At 46.1% G+C, this 15793-nt stretch overlaps 1 protein-coding gene and 1 long non-coding RNA gene across 6 annotated transcripts in view; one reads left to right on the forward strand and one right to left on the reverse strand.

Moving 5' to 3' along the window:
- Nucleotides 1-15793, reverse strand: part of RPH3A (rabphilin 3A) — a 113879-nt gene that overhangs the window by 33049 nt on the left and 65037 nt on the right. For 4 of the 5 annotated variants that reach the window (XM_083453943.1, XM_083453942.1, XM_083453944.1 and 1 more), the window contains 4 exons: nt 12303-12389; nt 10221-10377; nt 7677-7718; nt 3139-3300 (listed from right to left, as the gene is read on the reverse strand). In XM_083453943.1, coding sequence (XP_083310069.1) covers nt 3139-3300; nt 7677-7718; nt 10221-10377; nt 12303-12389 — 448 coding nt within the window. The remainder of the gene's footprint in view (nt 1-3138; nt 3301-7676; nt 7719-10220; nt 10378-12302; nt 12390-15793) is intronic. The other variant, XM_083453941.1, reaches the window with a different exon arrangement.
- The window catches only part of LOC310684030, a 99375-nt gene continuing 84416 nt past the window's right edge, over nt 835-15793 (forward strand). The window contains exon 1 of the long non-coding RNA XR_014514668.1: nt 835-1010. This is a non-coding gene — a long non-coding RNA (uncharacterized lncRNA). The remainder of the gene's footprint in view (nt 1011-15793) is intronic.

Genomic DNA, 15793 nt, shown 5'->3' on the forward strand with positions numbered 1-15793 from the left:
GATGCTAATAGCCTTTTAGCAGCTAATCCGCTAATCCCTTAAGCCTTTAATAGCCGCTAATAGCCGCTAAACCGCTAATAGCGCTAATCCGCTAATAGGGTTGCTTCGCAAGACGAAAAAACCGCTAGACGAAGAGATTCACGGAACGGATTCTTTTTGTCTTGCGAGGCACCACTGTATACATATGGAAAACAAAAAGAATACTGTTTGTGAAGTTGTATACAGTAGACGCTCAGGTTGCGAACGTGATATGTGCGGGAAGCACGTTCGCAACCCACAGCACCGCGTCTGTGGCAAAGCGCGATTTAGAGCTTCTGCGCATGCGCAAGCACCGAAACCTGGAAGTACCCATTCCGGTACTTTCGGGTTCGGCGCGGTACGCAACCCAAAATTGCGCAACCCGAAGCGTCTGTAACCCGCGTTATGACTGCATTGGCAGCTGTGAGAATGCTTTACATCTCGCAAAGATTTCAAGCGGATTTTAAGAAAAAAGGAAGTGGCAACAACAGACGAGATGGACATATGTTGGCAACAGGAGTGGGAAACCTGGTTGTTGTTTTTTAAGTATTAAATTAAATAAATTAGGCTTGATTTGTATCCATTTGGAAAACCAATAAAAAATATTATTTTAAAATTAAACTGGAAGCAAAAAACAAAACAAAAAACCTGCAACGAACGAGAGTCCACCACCTTTTGAGGGAGTCCGTGCCACTGTCAAACAGCTCTTACTGTCATAAACTTCTTCCTGGTGTTTAGTCAGAATCTATCAATTCAGGTCGTGCCCTCTGGAGCAGCAGGAAAAAAAGGTTGCTCCATCTACAGTAAGAGCTGTTCGACAGTGGAATTTGCTGCCAAGGAGTGTGGTGGAGTCTCCTTCTTTGGAGGTCTTTAAGCAGAGGCTTGACAACCATATGTCAGGAGTGCTCTGATGGTGTTTCCTGCTTGGCAGGGGGTTGGACTCGATGGCCCTTGTGGTCTATTCCAACTCTATGATTCTATGATTCTATACTGTGGGCCAGCCCTTCAGATCATTGAAGATAGCTCTCTGAGATACCTCTCAGTCTTCTGCAAGCTAAAGAAACCCAACTCCCTATACCACCGCTTATCCAAACAGAAGCCCCTGCGGAACTCTAGAGAACTTGTTATCCCCAGCGGACAGATGCAGGATTGTACTTTAATTGAGTTTGCACTGTGGCAAGATTTGGACAGGAGAGATCCTGGCACACAGTCAGCCAGTTTGCTGCCCCAGATCTTGAGATAATGAGATCAAACATTGCAGCATCGTTTTTTGCAATTCAGCCAAGATGAAAGCCAGCGGTCCATATGGCAGGAGGCGAGGGGATTACATGACGGGTAGATCTCTTCTGCGGCAGGCTGTTTAAACATTCCCTGCATAGCGGAGGAATCTTGGGTCCTTTCCAGTTTGTGTTTAGCTCACAGGGCAAAAACCTAGCCGCTTGGCTCCCCTAGCGAAGACCCCATCAAAAGACCCCATCATCCTACCGTCCCCATCTAGGGAGACTCGCTCCGTGACAGATGCTGTCCATCATCTGTTAGCTTTTTTTCATACCAGGGCAATTTCCAAGGCCATATTACACCAAAGTCTACAGGGACAACGCAGCTGCGAAGCAGGGAAACACAACTGACAGCATCACAAACACAGCAGCTGTGTTAATGTCAACTTGTGAAGCTGCCGTCGGTGCAGAATGCTGCAGCACGATTGCTGGCAGGAGTGAGACCCCAACAGCATAGAACACCTGTGCCCAGAGAGTGGCGCTAGCTGCCAATTTGCTACTGGGCCAAGTCCAAAGTGTTTATATTGGTACATAAAACCTTTAACAACCTGGGACCAGCTTACCTGTGAGAACACCTTGCCTCATATACGCTCCCTCGACTGCTTTGATCTGCAGAGCTGGCATTGCTATAGGTGCCACACAATCCTTGTTACACATTTATAAGAAATCAGTCTTTTGATATGGCAGCACACAAACTTTGGAAAAAAACCTTTTTCTTTAGACAAGCCTACTCAGGTGTTTACAAAGTTGACAAGAGTTTTAACGCTTTTAGCTTCCTGCTGACGTTAAAAACCGTTTCCCCCTGTTTTTCAAACAGCTCTTTTTAACTCCATTCACTGTTTCTGTAAATTGCTTTGAAATTTGTTTGGGGTTTTCTGTTGCAAACAAGTGGCATATCAATTTATTAAATAAAAATAAATTAAGGCGTTATAAAGGCATTTTTCCTAAAAATCGTAAAACCGTAGAGTTGGAAAGGACCTAGATAGGTAGAATGTGAACCTGTGTTTTCATCAGTTTAGGGCTTGCTGTTGGTTTTAATTATTACAGTGGTACCTCGGGTTACATACGCTTCAGGTTACAGATACGATATCTTTATTGTCATTGTCCCATACAGAACAATGAAATTGAAAAATCTACTTAAGACATTCAAAACCCCTAAAAACTCTGAAACCCCATTTTAAAATACAATATACTATAGAGACTCCTTATGATGCGTTTAGAACCAGAATTGCATATGGGTAGAAACTGTTTCTCAGGCGGCTAGTCCTGGTCTTTATAACCCTGTACCTTCTTCCAGAAGACAGAAGCTGAAAGAGATCATTTCCGGGGTGCGCACTATCCTGCGCTATCTCTGCAGCTTTCTGATGGCACCTGGCAGCATAAATTTGATCCAAGGTGGGAAGAGTGCACCCAGTTATTCTCTCCGCAGTCTTTACAACCCTGGACAGCATTGGTTTTTTCCCTGGCCGTACAGCCCCCAAACCACAGACACAGAAATATTACCTCGGGTTAAGAACTTTGCTTCAGGATGAGAACAGAAATCGCATGGTGGCGGCAGCGGGAGGCCCCATTAGCTAAAGTGGTGCTTCAGGTTAAGAACGGTTTCAGGTTACGAACAGACCTCCGGAACGAATCAAGTACTTAACACGAGGTACCACTGTATCTGAATGTTTTAAATAGCTGTTTTTAAGATGGTGACAACTTTTTCCTGCCTCCACTCTGCAAGGATCTCACTGGTTCTCCCAGGTGAGCGGCATGGGGCTTGGCTTGGGGCACTAGAATATATTATAGGTGGAACATTCTCACATGAGTGCAGGTAGTTCTCTGCCTGCTTTTCTCTCACCTCCAGGGCTTTGACCAGCTTCATTCTCCCTAGTGTGTTCCCAGTTTTGGTTGTCCTCACTAATATATTCGCTGCCACCAGGCGCCATCTTGGCCTCGGAAGGTTTGCGGCTAATTTGTGGATAATTTCTCCGACTGGAAGCAGCTGTGGTTGGCTCAGCGCCTGCATAAACATCAGAAAAAGAGGGGCAGGGGCACAAACAGTAGGGAAGTCACTTTCCCATCGGAACAGCAGATGCAAAGAAATTCAGCTGGAAGTCATGACAACTGCAAACAAGAAGGAAATGCTAAAAAGCTGCAGACTGCAGGAAGGAGGGCTATTTGCTTCCTGAAAGCTCACCGACTGAATCATAGAGTTGGAATAGACCACAAGGACTCGATGGCCCTTGTGGTCTATTCCAACTCTATGATTCTACGATTCTATGACTGACCTGCGGTGAAATCACAGAGAGGGCTTAGCATCCAGTGATGAAGGGAAAGTGTTAAGTTGAGGGTGAACATATCAGACGACACAGCGATTCTTCAAACAGCTCTTGTTTATTCACAGGCCAGAACAGAACTGAACTGAAGGGTTCAGCCAGCCTGCTTATATAGAGCTCCACTACAACGCAACTGTAACACTTTCTGTAACTATCCAATCACTGAACGTCACTTTCAATCCCTTATTTGCATATGTGGACCTGAGTGAAAACTATCTACAGTATCCCCCTGCTGGCCCAGGGTGAGAACTTCAGTACATAACAGAAAGGATCAGTTGCAGAATGCTGACAACAAACATGACTCCAGTGCAGTGCAAACGGACAATATTTGGGCCGGGGGAATATCTTCATATAACCCTGTTCTAAAACTGTTTGCTTTGCATATTGCTCAGCTTGAAATTTAGCATACAGAATAAGAGAACAGGAAGAACATACGTTTAGAGAAGACTGGAAAACGTTTATTGAATATATGGGAAATAACTGGGTACAGCTGAAAATGTGGGCAGCATTAAGATAAAATCAACAGCGTAACTAAGTTTTGATGGATGTAATGATGGAATACTGAATGGTTTAGTTTTTGTAAAACGTGCAGGGATTTATGCTATGCAATAGGAACCGTGGAGAGAGAAGAAGGGAAGTCGCTGATATTTCAAGGATATAAAAGTGAGTGTTTAAAATTGTATAACAGAAAATTTAATAAAAATGATATTAAAAATTTAAAAAGCAAAACTGTTTATTTTGGCCCGGGAATATACAAGTGTGAGTTGATCTCCTGTGCTGTTTCCCCTCTTGGCATGTTGTGTATCTTAAAGTCATTGCCTGTTTTGTAGGATGCCTTACCCCCAACCTGCAAACTGCCGGTTCTATAGAGGTCGCTTGTGGCTTCTAAGTTCTAAGTGCAAGGAACTCTGCATAGGCCCAGAGGCTCAGCTCTAGCGCTGAAAACAGGTTCTAGGGCTAGAGCACTTGGGACCTCTAAGTTCTCTTAAAATCTCTTTCCTGATGAGAGCAGCTTTTGCATCTCATTTGGAAACCAAGGACCCAGAGTCTGGAGGAAGAATGGGGAGGCACATAATGCCAGGTGCTTGAAGTCCAGTGCAAAGTTTCCACAGTCTGTGTTGATTTGGGGAGCCATGTCATCAGCTGGTGTTGGTCCACTGTGCTTCATTAAGTCCAGGGTCATCGTCTACCAGGAGATTTTGGAGCACTTCATGCTTCCTTCCGTAGATGAGCTTTATGGGGATACTGACTTCATTTTCCAGCAGGACTTTGGCACCTGCCCACACTGCCAAAAGTACCAAAACCTGGTTCAATGCCCATGGGATTACTGTGCTTGATTGGCCAGCAAACTTGCCTGACCTGAACCCCATAGAGAATCTATGGGGCATTGCCAAGAGAAAGATGAGAGACATGAGACTGAGCAATGCAGAAGAGCTGAAGGTTGCTATTGAAGCATCCTGGTCTTCCATAACACCTTAGCTGATAACACCACAAGCTGATAGCATCCATGCCACGCCGCATTGAGGCAGTAATTGATGCAAAAGGGGCCCAAACCAAGTAGTGAGTACATATGCATGCTTCTACTTCTCAGAGGTCCAATATTCCTCTATTTGCAATACTTGTTTTGCTGATTTCATTCAATATTCTAATTTTCTGAGATTGTTAATTTGGGGTTTTCATCAGCTGTACGCCATGATCATCACAATTATAACAAATAAAGGCTTGACATATCTCGCTTTGCATGTCATGAGTCTATCTCATATATGAGTTTCACCTTTTAAGTTGAATTACTGAAATAAATGTGGGACGCGGGTGGCGCTGTGGGTAAAAGCCTCAGTGCCTAGGACTTGCCGAACGAAAGGTCGGTGGTTCGAATCCCCGCGGCGGGGTGCGCTCCTGTCGTTCGGTCCCAGCGCCTGCCAACCTAGCAGTTCGAAAGCACCCTTAAGTGCAAGTAGATAAATAGGGACCGCTTACCAGCGGGAAGGTAAACGGCGTTCCGTGTGCTGCGCTGGCTCGCCAGATGCAGCTTGTCACACTGGCCACATGACCCGGAAGTGTCTGCGGACAGCACTGGCTCCCGGCCTATAGAGTGAGATGAGCGCACAACCCTAGAGTCTGGCAAGACTGGCCCGAACGGGCAGGGGTACCTTTACCTTTACCTTTACTGAAATAAATGAACTTTTCCATGCTATTCTAATTTTCCGAGTTTCACCTGTAAGAAAGGTATGAGCCTGGGGGGAGCAGTTACCCTTTATTCCACATGGGAAGGAGGGAGGGAATTTGGAATAGATTGACTTTTTATAGATTTTTTAATATTTACTTTTAGATTTTTAGATTCTTACTCACCTCAAGCGAATGACAATTTTACTGGCTCGCTGTGCCAAGGGGGAAGGAGATTCTTCGCAATTAGGAAAAGAGACTTGGCTCTCCAGCTGACAGCTAAGAGCCAGGCCACAATTGCAGTGTGCCAGCGCTTGCTTGCATCATCTGCCGCCAGAACGAACAAGCTAATGACTGTCCTGACAGCATCAATCACCCGGCCAACGCCTGGCATTCCCGTGGGTGCCAGGCTCTTCCATGCGATTTGCAGGCTGATCCAGATTTTAATAATGGGGCAATCACTCAAGATTAGCACCTCCTGATGAGCAGCTGACAGCCCCTCAGAATGACAGCGGAAGACAAAAGCTCATCAGTCTCTCAGGCCCAAATGGTGGGAAGAAGGAAGCACCAGGGAACTCGCCCCCGTAGAACAGTTGTGTAAGGCCAAACTGCTCCAAGCTACTGGTTAGTTTACAAGGAGAAAGAGGTGCAGGGGCTGCTGAAAGCTGCTGAAAAGCCAGGCTTTCACCCACTGAAGCCAGTAGAGAAAATTCACTGCACAGAGGGAGGAAGGGATCTGACAAGTTCAAGAAGGACACTGACAAACTGGAACGTGTCCAGAGGAGGGCAACCAAAATGGTCAAAGGCCTGGAAACGATGCCTTATGAGGAACGGCTAAGGGAGCTGGGCATGTTTAGCCTGGAGAAGAGGAGGTTAAGGGGTGATATGATAGCCATGTTCAAATATATAAAAGGATGTCACATAGAAGAGGGAGAAAGGTTGTTTTCTGCTGCTCCAGAGAAGCGGACACGGAGCTATGGATCCAAACTACAAGAAAGAAGATTCCACCTAAACATTAGGAAGAACTTCCTGACAGTAAGAGCTGTTCGACAGTGGAATTTGCTGCCAAGGAGTGTGGTGGAGTCTCCTTCTTTGGAGGTCTTTATGCAGAGGCTTGACAACCATATGTCAGGAGTGCTCTGATGGTGTTTCCTGCTTGGCAGGGGGTTGGACTCGATGGCCCTTGTGGTCTCTTCCAACTCTATGATTCTATGATTCTATAAGTTCAGTTCCTGTTTCTTATTTTTCTGATCTTAAGCTAGGTTCTCAACATTTTTGCATCAGTTTGTTTTAAAAAAAAAAGAGTTCTCACAAAAATTTGCCACTCTTTTAGTGCACTTTTCTCCTAATACAGTGGTGCCTTGGTTCTCAAACTTAATCCGTTCCAAAACCAAAGCGTTCAAAAACCAAGGAGCGCTTTCCCATAGAAAGTAATGCAAAATGGATTAATCAGTTCCAGACTTTTAAAAACAACCCCTAAAACAGCAATTTAACACAAATTTTACTACCTAACGAGACCCTTGATCCATAAAATGAAAGCAATAAACAATGTACTGCAGTCACACAATCACTCCATCAATCAGTAGCTGAACTGGGTTCCACACAGTCACAAAAACAAAAAAAAACCACAAAAAGCAAAATAAATAGCAAAAATAGACAGTGTGGCACTCAAAACGAAGGCGTAACACTCAAAATGGAGCACATTCAGCTTCCAAAAAATGTTCGCAAACCAGGACACTTACTTCCGGGTTCACAGTGTTTGGGTTCCAAGGCGTTTGAGAACCAAGGTACCACTGTACATTCATTTTTGAAAGCAATTTCCCCTAGTAGAATACATTGGAAAAGATACAAATGCAATGAAGAGGAATAAATATGCCAAGGAAGTAAGATTTCTTACCATAGGATTCCTGCTCGATGGGGGCAGCTGCTTCAGCTTGACCTTGGAAGCAAAAGGAAGGGATTGTTTATTGAAAGGAAGTGAACAGGGCTGTCTTAAGCTTAGGTGGCGCCGGGGTGGAAAGCTCCACTTGGCGCCCGTTCCCCTCCCTGGTTGCCCAGTCCCAGGTGTGCAGGAGGGCAGAACCGGCCGGCTGGCTGCCTCAGCATCTCACTGGCTCGGTCGCCCCTGAACTTGTGGCACAGAGTTAGCCCAGAAATGGAAGCAAGAAGAAGTACCAACACTGGAAGAATGGAGAATGAAAATGATGGACTTTGCAGAATTGGATAGAATGACAGGAAGAATTAGGAATCGACGAGATCAGAGATTCATTGAAGAATGGGAAAATTTTCTAGAATATATGCATAACTTAAGTGAAAAACAAATAACGCTTGTAACGTTTAGCGAAGCTTTGTAAAAATGAAAATTAAAATTTTGGAGTGAAATTAGATTTAATTTAAGAAGTAGATAAGAACTAAGAAATGTGCGGAAAATTGAGAAAGGAAGGTGTATCAGCCAAGTTGAGGGAAGTCAAAAAAATGAGAGAATAGTTTTAAAAAATTGTTTGAACTGTATTAATTTGTCTAACTTGTAAACTGAATAAAAATTATATTAAAAAAAAAAAAGAACTTGTGGCACAGAGCCGCCCGCAGCAGAAGAGCCCGCCGTGGCGCTCCGACTGACGGGTGGGCTCTTCCCCAGACTCAGCTCTCGGGCCCCGGGCTCTCTGCCTGGTGCCCCTGAAATCCTGGCGCCCTGCACCCCTGGGGCTTATGGGTAAGACGGCACTGGAAGCGAATTCATACAACAAAAAGGGAGTTTCAGTCCTGACCAGGTGCTTTTGGAGGCAGAGCAAACACTGCTAAGGGATGCCCAAAGGTACCATCTGTAACTAAGCAGAGCCAGCACACTCTTTGAATGCTGTCGATCTGATCTTTTAAAATTATTGAAAAGTCAACGTAAGCAAACTACTACATTTGATCATTTATTTTTCTGAACACATTGATAAATTGCCTTCCATTTTGGAACAGCACCGTGGTTTCCAGAATGAAATCAGTAAAAACTCTAAGAAACTAAAAGCAAATGTTACAGATATACAAAATTTTCAATAGCCTGTACAGTGGTACCTCAGGTTACATATGCTTCAGGTTACATACTCCACTAACCCAGAAATAGGCTTCAGGTTAAGGACTTTGCTTCAGGTTGAGAACAGAAATCGTGCTCCGGCGGCGCAGCGGCAGCAGCAGGAGGCCCATTAGCTAAAAAGGTGCTTCAGGTGAAGAACAGTTTCAGGTTAAGTACGGACCTCCAGAATGAATTAAGTTCTTAACCAGAGGTACCACTGTACTAGAGAACGTCATGGCAGGTAAAGGTAAAGGACCCCGAACAGTTAAGTCCAGTCAAAGGCGACTACAGAACTCACCTCGTTTTCAGGCCAGGGGAGCCGGCATTTGTCCACACACAGCTTTCTGGGTCATATGGACTAAAGCTTCTGGCACAATGGAACACCATGACGGAAACCAGAGCGCACGGAAGCTCTGTTTACCTTCCCGCCGCAGTGGTACCTATTTATCTACTTGCACTGGTGTGCTTTGGAAATGCTAGGTTGGCAGGAGCTGGGACCGAGCAACGGGAGCTCACCCTGTTGCGGGGATTCGAACCGCCGACCTTCTGATCGGCAAGCCCAAGAGGCTCAGTGGTTTAGACCACAGCACCACCCACTCCCTGCATGGCAGAACACCATTATCATTGGCGCCACAGAATCTCTAGGGGATGGTCATGCCACTGCATGGGGGCCACTGCAGAGAAGGCTCTCTCGCAATGCAACATCAGGTGAATCTCTGCCAGGAAATGACTAGAAGGGCCTTCTCCAACGATCTCAGGCTGGATCTACACTGATCTGGAAAACGCTATAAAAAAAATATAGCTCTCAATGCAATTTCCCATTGGTGACAGATCACTGCTCTACACTGCCCTCTGGTGTCACATTTTTATAACACATTTTTAACATTATAACTCACGAGTGTAGATTAGTCCTCAGTGAATGGGCTAGACCAGGGTTTCCCAGACTTGGGTCTCCAACTGTTGTTGAACTCCAACTCCCATCATCCATAGCTAGCAGGACCAGTGGTCAAGGATGATGGGAATTGTAGTCCAAAAAATGGCTTGAGACCCAAGTTTGGGAAACCCTGGGCTAGACTAAACAACAAGTGTACAATGTGCAAATCATCAAAACATGTGCACCAATTTTATAAGCAAGGCTGAACATTTTCAGGAAAGGGAGGAGCTTAATATCGAGCCAATTTCAAATCAAGCAGGGCGGGGCACCACAATTTTTAACCATTGCATCTCCCATGCCTCCCTTCTTTCTTAGTGCATAAATTTGCATTGTAAACTCCTTGCAGCAGAGACCTATTATTTTGGAGTTTTTGTTTTTTAACCTATGCTGAAACCTAATCTAATAATGTTGTAGATTATCAGCGATGTAATCATAATTTTGCCTACCGCGATTCTGCTGGCGAGGATACGGCTTCGAGTCCTGAGCAGGGGCAGCTGCCTCACTGGGCAGTGGCTGCTGTTTGCTCTTGCTGATGGGCATCGGTTCGGGGAGCATTTGCTTTGGCACCCCCTTGAAGAACCACGCCCCAGAGCGCTTCCATACCTGAAAACAGAGCAGGACAAAGAGGCGTGAGAACCGTGTGTTCAGAGACGGCTGATGCTGTACAGTTTTCTTCCTGGGAATTGTGCCGCTGGCAATCAGGATGTCACCTGATTGAATGCTCTCGATTCCAGCATTTCAGGGGACTCAACTAGATGATTCTTAATCCAGAATGCGACAGCTAGACTGGTGACTGGGAATGGCTGCCAAGACCTACATGGCTCCCAGTACATTTCCAAACACAATTCAAAGTGTTGGCTTCAAAGCCCTAAACAGCCTCGGCCCAGTAGACCTGAAGGAGCGTCTCCATCCCCATTGTTCAGCCCAAACACTGAGGTCCAGCTTGAAGGCCTTCTGGCGGTTCCCTCCCTGAGAGAAGTGAGGTTACAGGGAACCAGGCAGAGGGTCTTCTTGGTAGTGACGCCCGCCCTGTGGAACGCCCTCCCATCAGATATCAAGGAAATAAACAACTATCTGACTTTTAGAAGATCTGTTTAAGAAATTTTTTTAATGTTTGATGTTTTATCACTGATGATGATGATGATGATGATGATGGGAGCTGCCCAGAGTGGCTGAAGAAACCCAGCCAGACGGACAGGGTATAAATAATGAATTATTATTATTATTATTATTATTATTATTATTATTATTTGCCTGTTAGAATTCCTGCTCAATGACTGCAGTCATGGGATTTTTGTCTATCACATGACGGTATATGTTTTGACTCCACAGAGTGGGAAGTGACGGAGACAGGATGTTTGTGTTACTGTGTTCTGTGAAGTGGGACTATTGTCCTTTGTTGTTTTTCTCTTTGCTGTCTGATGCTAGAGAGAGAGGGAGCCATGCTGCAGTGCTCCGTGTGTGTTTATATGTAAATAAAGTAGATTAGCCAAAATGCTAAGTTGCACGTGCATGATGCGCAAACTCTGCGGATCCCTAAGTGTGCCGATGTCGGTTGGCATCGGTCGCTGTGATGTTCAGGCTGAAGAAAGCTTTTGAAGCTCCCAAACGATCGATCAGGAGGGAGAGAACATGCCAGTCGGGCATGTGTCTCTGCCAGGGTCCTACTCGAGTGTAGGCTGAGCTCCTGACAGACCCTTGGGGTCCCTTCCAACTCTACAGTTCTCTGACTCTTCCAATGGCAGGGCCAGATCTACATGGGCTTTGCCTTTTTCACAGCTGCCACACACTGGGCCGACATGTTCATCGAACTGTCCATTATGACCCCAAGGTCTCATTTCTCATCCATCACCTCCAGATCAGACCCCAATGGCATGTATGCAAAATTAAGACTTTTCATCCCCAAATGCGTCACTCTGCAGTTGTTTACCGTAATTTTCGCTGTATAGGACGCACCTTTTCCCTTCCAAAAATGAAGGGGAAATGTGTGTGCGTCCTATGGAGCGAATGCAGGCTCCTTGGCTTCAGTGATAGCAATGCGAAGCCTTCGAAGCGCCAAGGGAGCGCTCCCTCCGCGCTCCAGAGGCTTCGCGTTGCTTTCGCTGAAGCCTGGAGAGCGAGAGGGAAATTATATATATATAATTTCTCCATATGTTGCAATGCACTTCTCCACCCAAGAACTGTATACAAAAATGCATATCCCAGGGTTAAAGTGTGCCTTAAAATTTGTATGTCACTGAAAACAGCATATTAGAAGAAATCGCTTTGCAAAAGATCAGGCATATTAGGCAAATTGCTTAAGAAAGTAGGAGAAATTCGCACTAAATCCTGGTGAATTTTCATTTAAGAAATCAAAATAAAAAGAATTGCCAGGGGTAATAGGAGCTGTAGTCCATTGAAGCTGGGGAGGCCATGAGGTCCTGACTCCTCAAACAGGCATATTAGGATAGACCATCTGAATATACTCTTTGCATCGTTCATATATTTCCCAGGAAAATGCAGGTCTAACAAGCCACTTCCCGACTGACCTCTCTCTGTTCACAGCAGATCTTACACAACCAGATGGAGTGAGGCCTGTTGTTGCTGGTCTGGGTGCCACATTTAGTGCAGACGTTCTGCATGGGAAAGAAAGATGCAAAACACTGTGAAAACAGCCAGAAAAGCCCTTATCAGAATGATGTCTGTGTACGGGTGTCTAAACAGCCCACGTTGGTCTCCCAGATATGGCGCTGGAAGACAGACAGTGCCCATAATCACAACACACATTTCAAATGCTATGGTACTGCTTTAAGCAGTGATGGCTTCCCCCGAAGAATTCTGGGCGCTGTAGTTTGTTACGGGCGCTGAGAGCTCCTATAGAGCTGCAGTCACTGTGAAAAGTGTTAGCTTCTGTTCTTATCACTGTGCAGCTGTGTGGAGTCACAGGACTCTGTTTACATTCCAGACACCTTGCAGTCTCACGGGAAAGGGAGACGGGATGTGATGTTAGAGGTTTTCTATTTCCTTTGTTCCTTTGTTCAGTTGCTCTCTGCTTTCATAGAGAGAGGATGTCTTTTCTGTTCTGCGTAGTTTAGAAATAAAACTCTTTACAATGTAGCCAGACCTCTCATCTCTTCCCTGTGCTGGGAGCCCTGCTGGATAGAATGTGCTTGAGGCCTTATCAAAGGCTCAGGTCATTAAACACATCGGAGGCGATTTCAAAGGCTCAGCTCGGAGGAAGATGAGGCCTTATCGGCTTGGCTGAGCGGAGATTCCGACAAAAAGGGATTGACTGTCAAACTACTCTGGGAACTGTAGCTCTGGGGGGAGGAATCGGGGGGGGGGTCTCCTAACACCTCTCAGCACCCTTAACAAACCACAGATCCCAGGACTCTTTAAAGTGGAATAAGAGTGCTTTCAGATGGCCGGGGTATAAATACTGGCATTATTAGTAGTAGTGCTTTTTTCTGGGGAGGGGGACGCAGGGGGACGCATACCCCTAAACATTTTGTGAATCTTTGTACAGTGGTGCCTCGCAAGACGAAATTAATTCGTTCCGCGAGTTTTTTCGTTGTGCAAGTTTTTTCGTCTTGCGAAGCACCACTGCATTTTAACACTAACAACGGCGGGGAGGGGAGGGGAAGAAGCAGGACAGCTGCCGCAGCCGGTACCTCGGACTCAACCACGCGTTCTGGCCACCGCGCGACGCTGGCTGCTGGCGGCAGCAGCTCTCTGAGGGGAGCGCGCGAGGGGGGTGGGCAGCGGCGCGAGGCAGCCGGAAGCTCGGCCGTCAGCCGGAAGGTCGGAGGGAGCCGGAGGAGCCGTCAGCTGGAAGGTGGGAGGGAGCCGGAGGAGCGGGGAAGCGAGCGTGCGTGCGTGCAGTGACCGTCGCCATGACAGGAGAGGCAGGGCCATTTCGTCTAGCGAAGCAAGCCCTTAGGAAAATCCGTCTTGCGAAGCACCTCAGAAAACGAAAAACCCTTTCGTCTAGCGAGTTTTTCGTCTTCCGAGGCATTCGTCTTGAGGGGTACCACTGTACTTCTGTCCATTTACTGTATTTATTTTTCCCAATTTGAACTACAAAATAGTGATTTTGGGCAAAATGAAAGTACCCCTAAACATTTTTTTAGAAAAAAGCACTGATTATTATCGTTAATATCGTTAATATCGTTAATATCATTAATATTATTTGGCTGCGGCCTGTCTGAAAGCTGTGCACACACACACACAAACACACACACTTTCCAATAGCAACAATCAAGGAGAGTCACGTTTCTGACAGAAATGGCGCCAGACATTTTTTGGCCCGGCTGCGGAAGGTCGACTGCAGCAGATGGGGGAGCCTTCTCATGCCATCTGTGCCACGCAGCCCTGGCGCTGCCACTCGCGCCCTTGAGGGGAGGCTGCCTCCAGCTTAATTAAGGATGTCATCTTTCCACCAAATACCTGGCACAGCGAAGCTTGCTTTCGAGATGGCGAGCAAGAAGGACTGCCTGGCCATCTGAGCGAAGCCGCTCTGAGGCTTTGGTGAGGAATACAGGTGGAACGGTCCAAGGCGCAGGGGGCGCTTCCCCCACCAAAATAAACAAGAACACAAGGAGAGCAGCTGCAGGATCAGGCCAAAGGTCCACCCAGTCCAGCATCCTGTTCTCACAAGTGGGACTGCCTCTGCTCTCTGCCCACCTGTGACTTCCAGCAACTGGTATTCAGAGGCATGACACTTCTGGCAGTGGCGATAGATCTGTCAGTTTGCATTTCTTAGTGCAGAAAGTATTGATCTGATGTGTAGATTCTATTCTAATTAATTCCAGAGGGTTCTGGAAGCCTCTCTGTGTGAAAGAAGCAAGCAGAAGCTTCATGATGTTTGGGTTATACTTCCAGAGAAGCTGAGTACAGCTGGTTCAAACTGGTTCTCTTATCTTTTTCTATTAAGGTCATGCTGACTATAATAGTAGGGCCAGAAGGAGCCTAGGTTTCACTTTCTCTATCTCTCTTTCCTTCTGGTGTGGTGTTCTATATACAGTGGTACCTCGGGTTAAGTACTTAATTCGTTCTGGAGGTCTGTTCTTAACCTGAAACTGTTCTTAACCTGAAGCACCACTTTAGCTAATGGGGCCTCCTGCTGCCGCTGTGCCGCCGAAGCACGATTTCTGTTCTCATCCTGAAGCAAAGTTCTTAACCTGAAGCACTATTTCTGGGTTAGCAGAGTCTGTAACCTGAAGCGTATGTAACCTGAAGCGTATGTAACCTGAGGTACCACTGTACAGTCATACCTCATGTTAGGTTTGCTTCAGGTTGCGCGTTTACAGGTTGCGTCCCGCGGCAACCCGGAAGTATCGGAAAGGGTTACTTCCGGGTTTCGCTGCTCACACATGCGCAGATGCGCAAAATGACATCATGCGCAGAAGCGGCGAATTGCGACCCACAGATGCGGGTTGCGTTCTTTTCAGGTTGCAAACGGTCCTCCGGAACAGATTCCATTCACAGCCAGAGGTACCACTGTATAGTGTTAAGGTTTAGACCAGGGGTAGGCAACCAAAGACCTGTGGGCTGGATGCGGCCCAATCGCCTTCTCAATCCAGCCCATGGACGGTCCAGGAATCAGTGTGTTTTTACATGAGTACAATGTGTCCTTTTACTTAAAATGCATCTCTGGGTTATTTGTGGGGCACAGGAATTTGTTCATTTTTTTCTTCAAAATATAGTCCAGCCCATCACATAGTCTGAGAGATGGTGAGCTGGCCCACAGCTGAAAAAGTTTGCTGACCCCTGGTTTAGACTTATTGTAAGTTATTCTAAGTTGAAGTTAAGTCTGCTGCAACTGGATTTCTTACGGACAGTGCCAATCCTGGATGTATTGGATTTGTGACCATTATGCTCATTTGCCTTCAGTAGCAGTAAAAGCTCTGCTGGATGAAATATCAGCTGCCTCTGGTCTATTTTGGGGGAATTCCTGCAATGTATTTTAAGTTGTTACTCTGCTAACTATACATTGGAATCTACTCTGGATCAATACCGAGTAGAATTTCATGACAAGATC

Source organism: Podarcis tiliguerta (genome assembly GCF_965153285.1).
Source record: "Podarcis tiliguerta genome assembly, chromosome: 8".
Classification (NCBI taxonomy): Eukaryota; Metazoa; Chordata; class Lepidosauria; order Squamata; family Lacertidae; genus Podarcis; species Podarcis tiliguerta.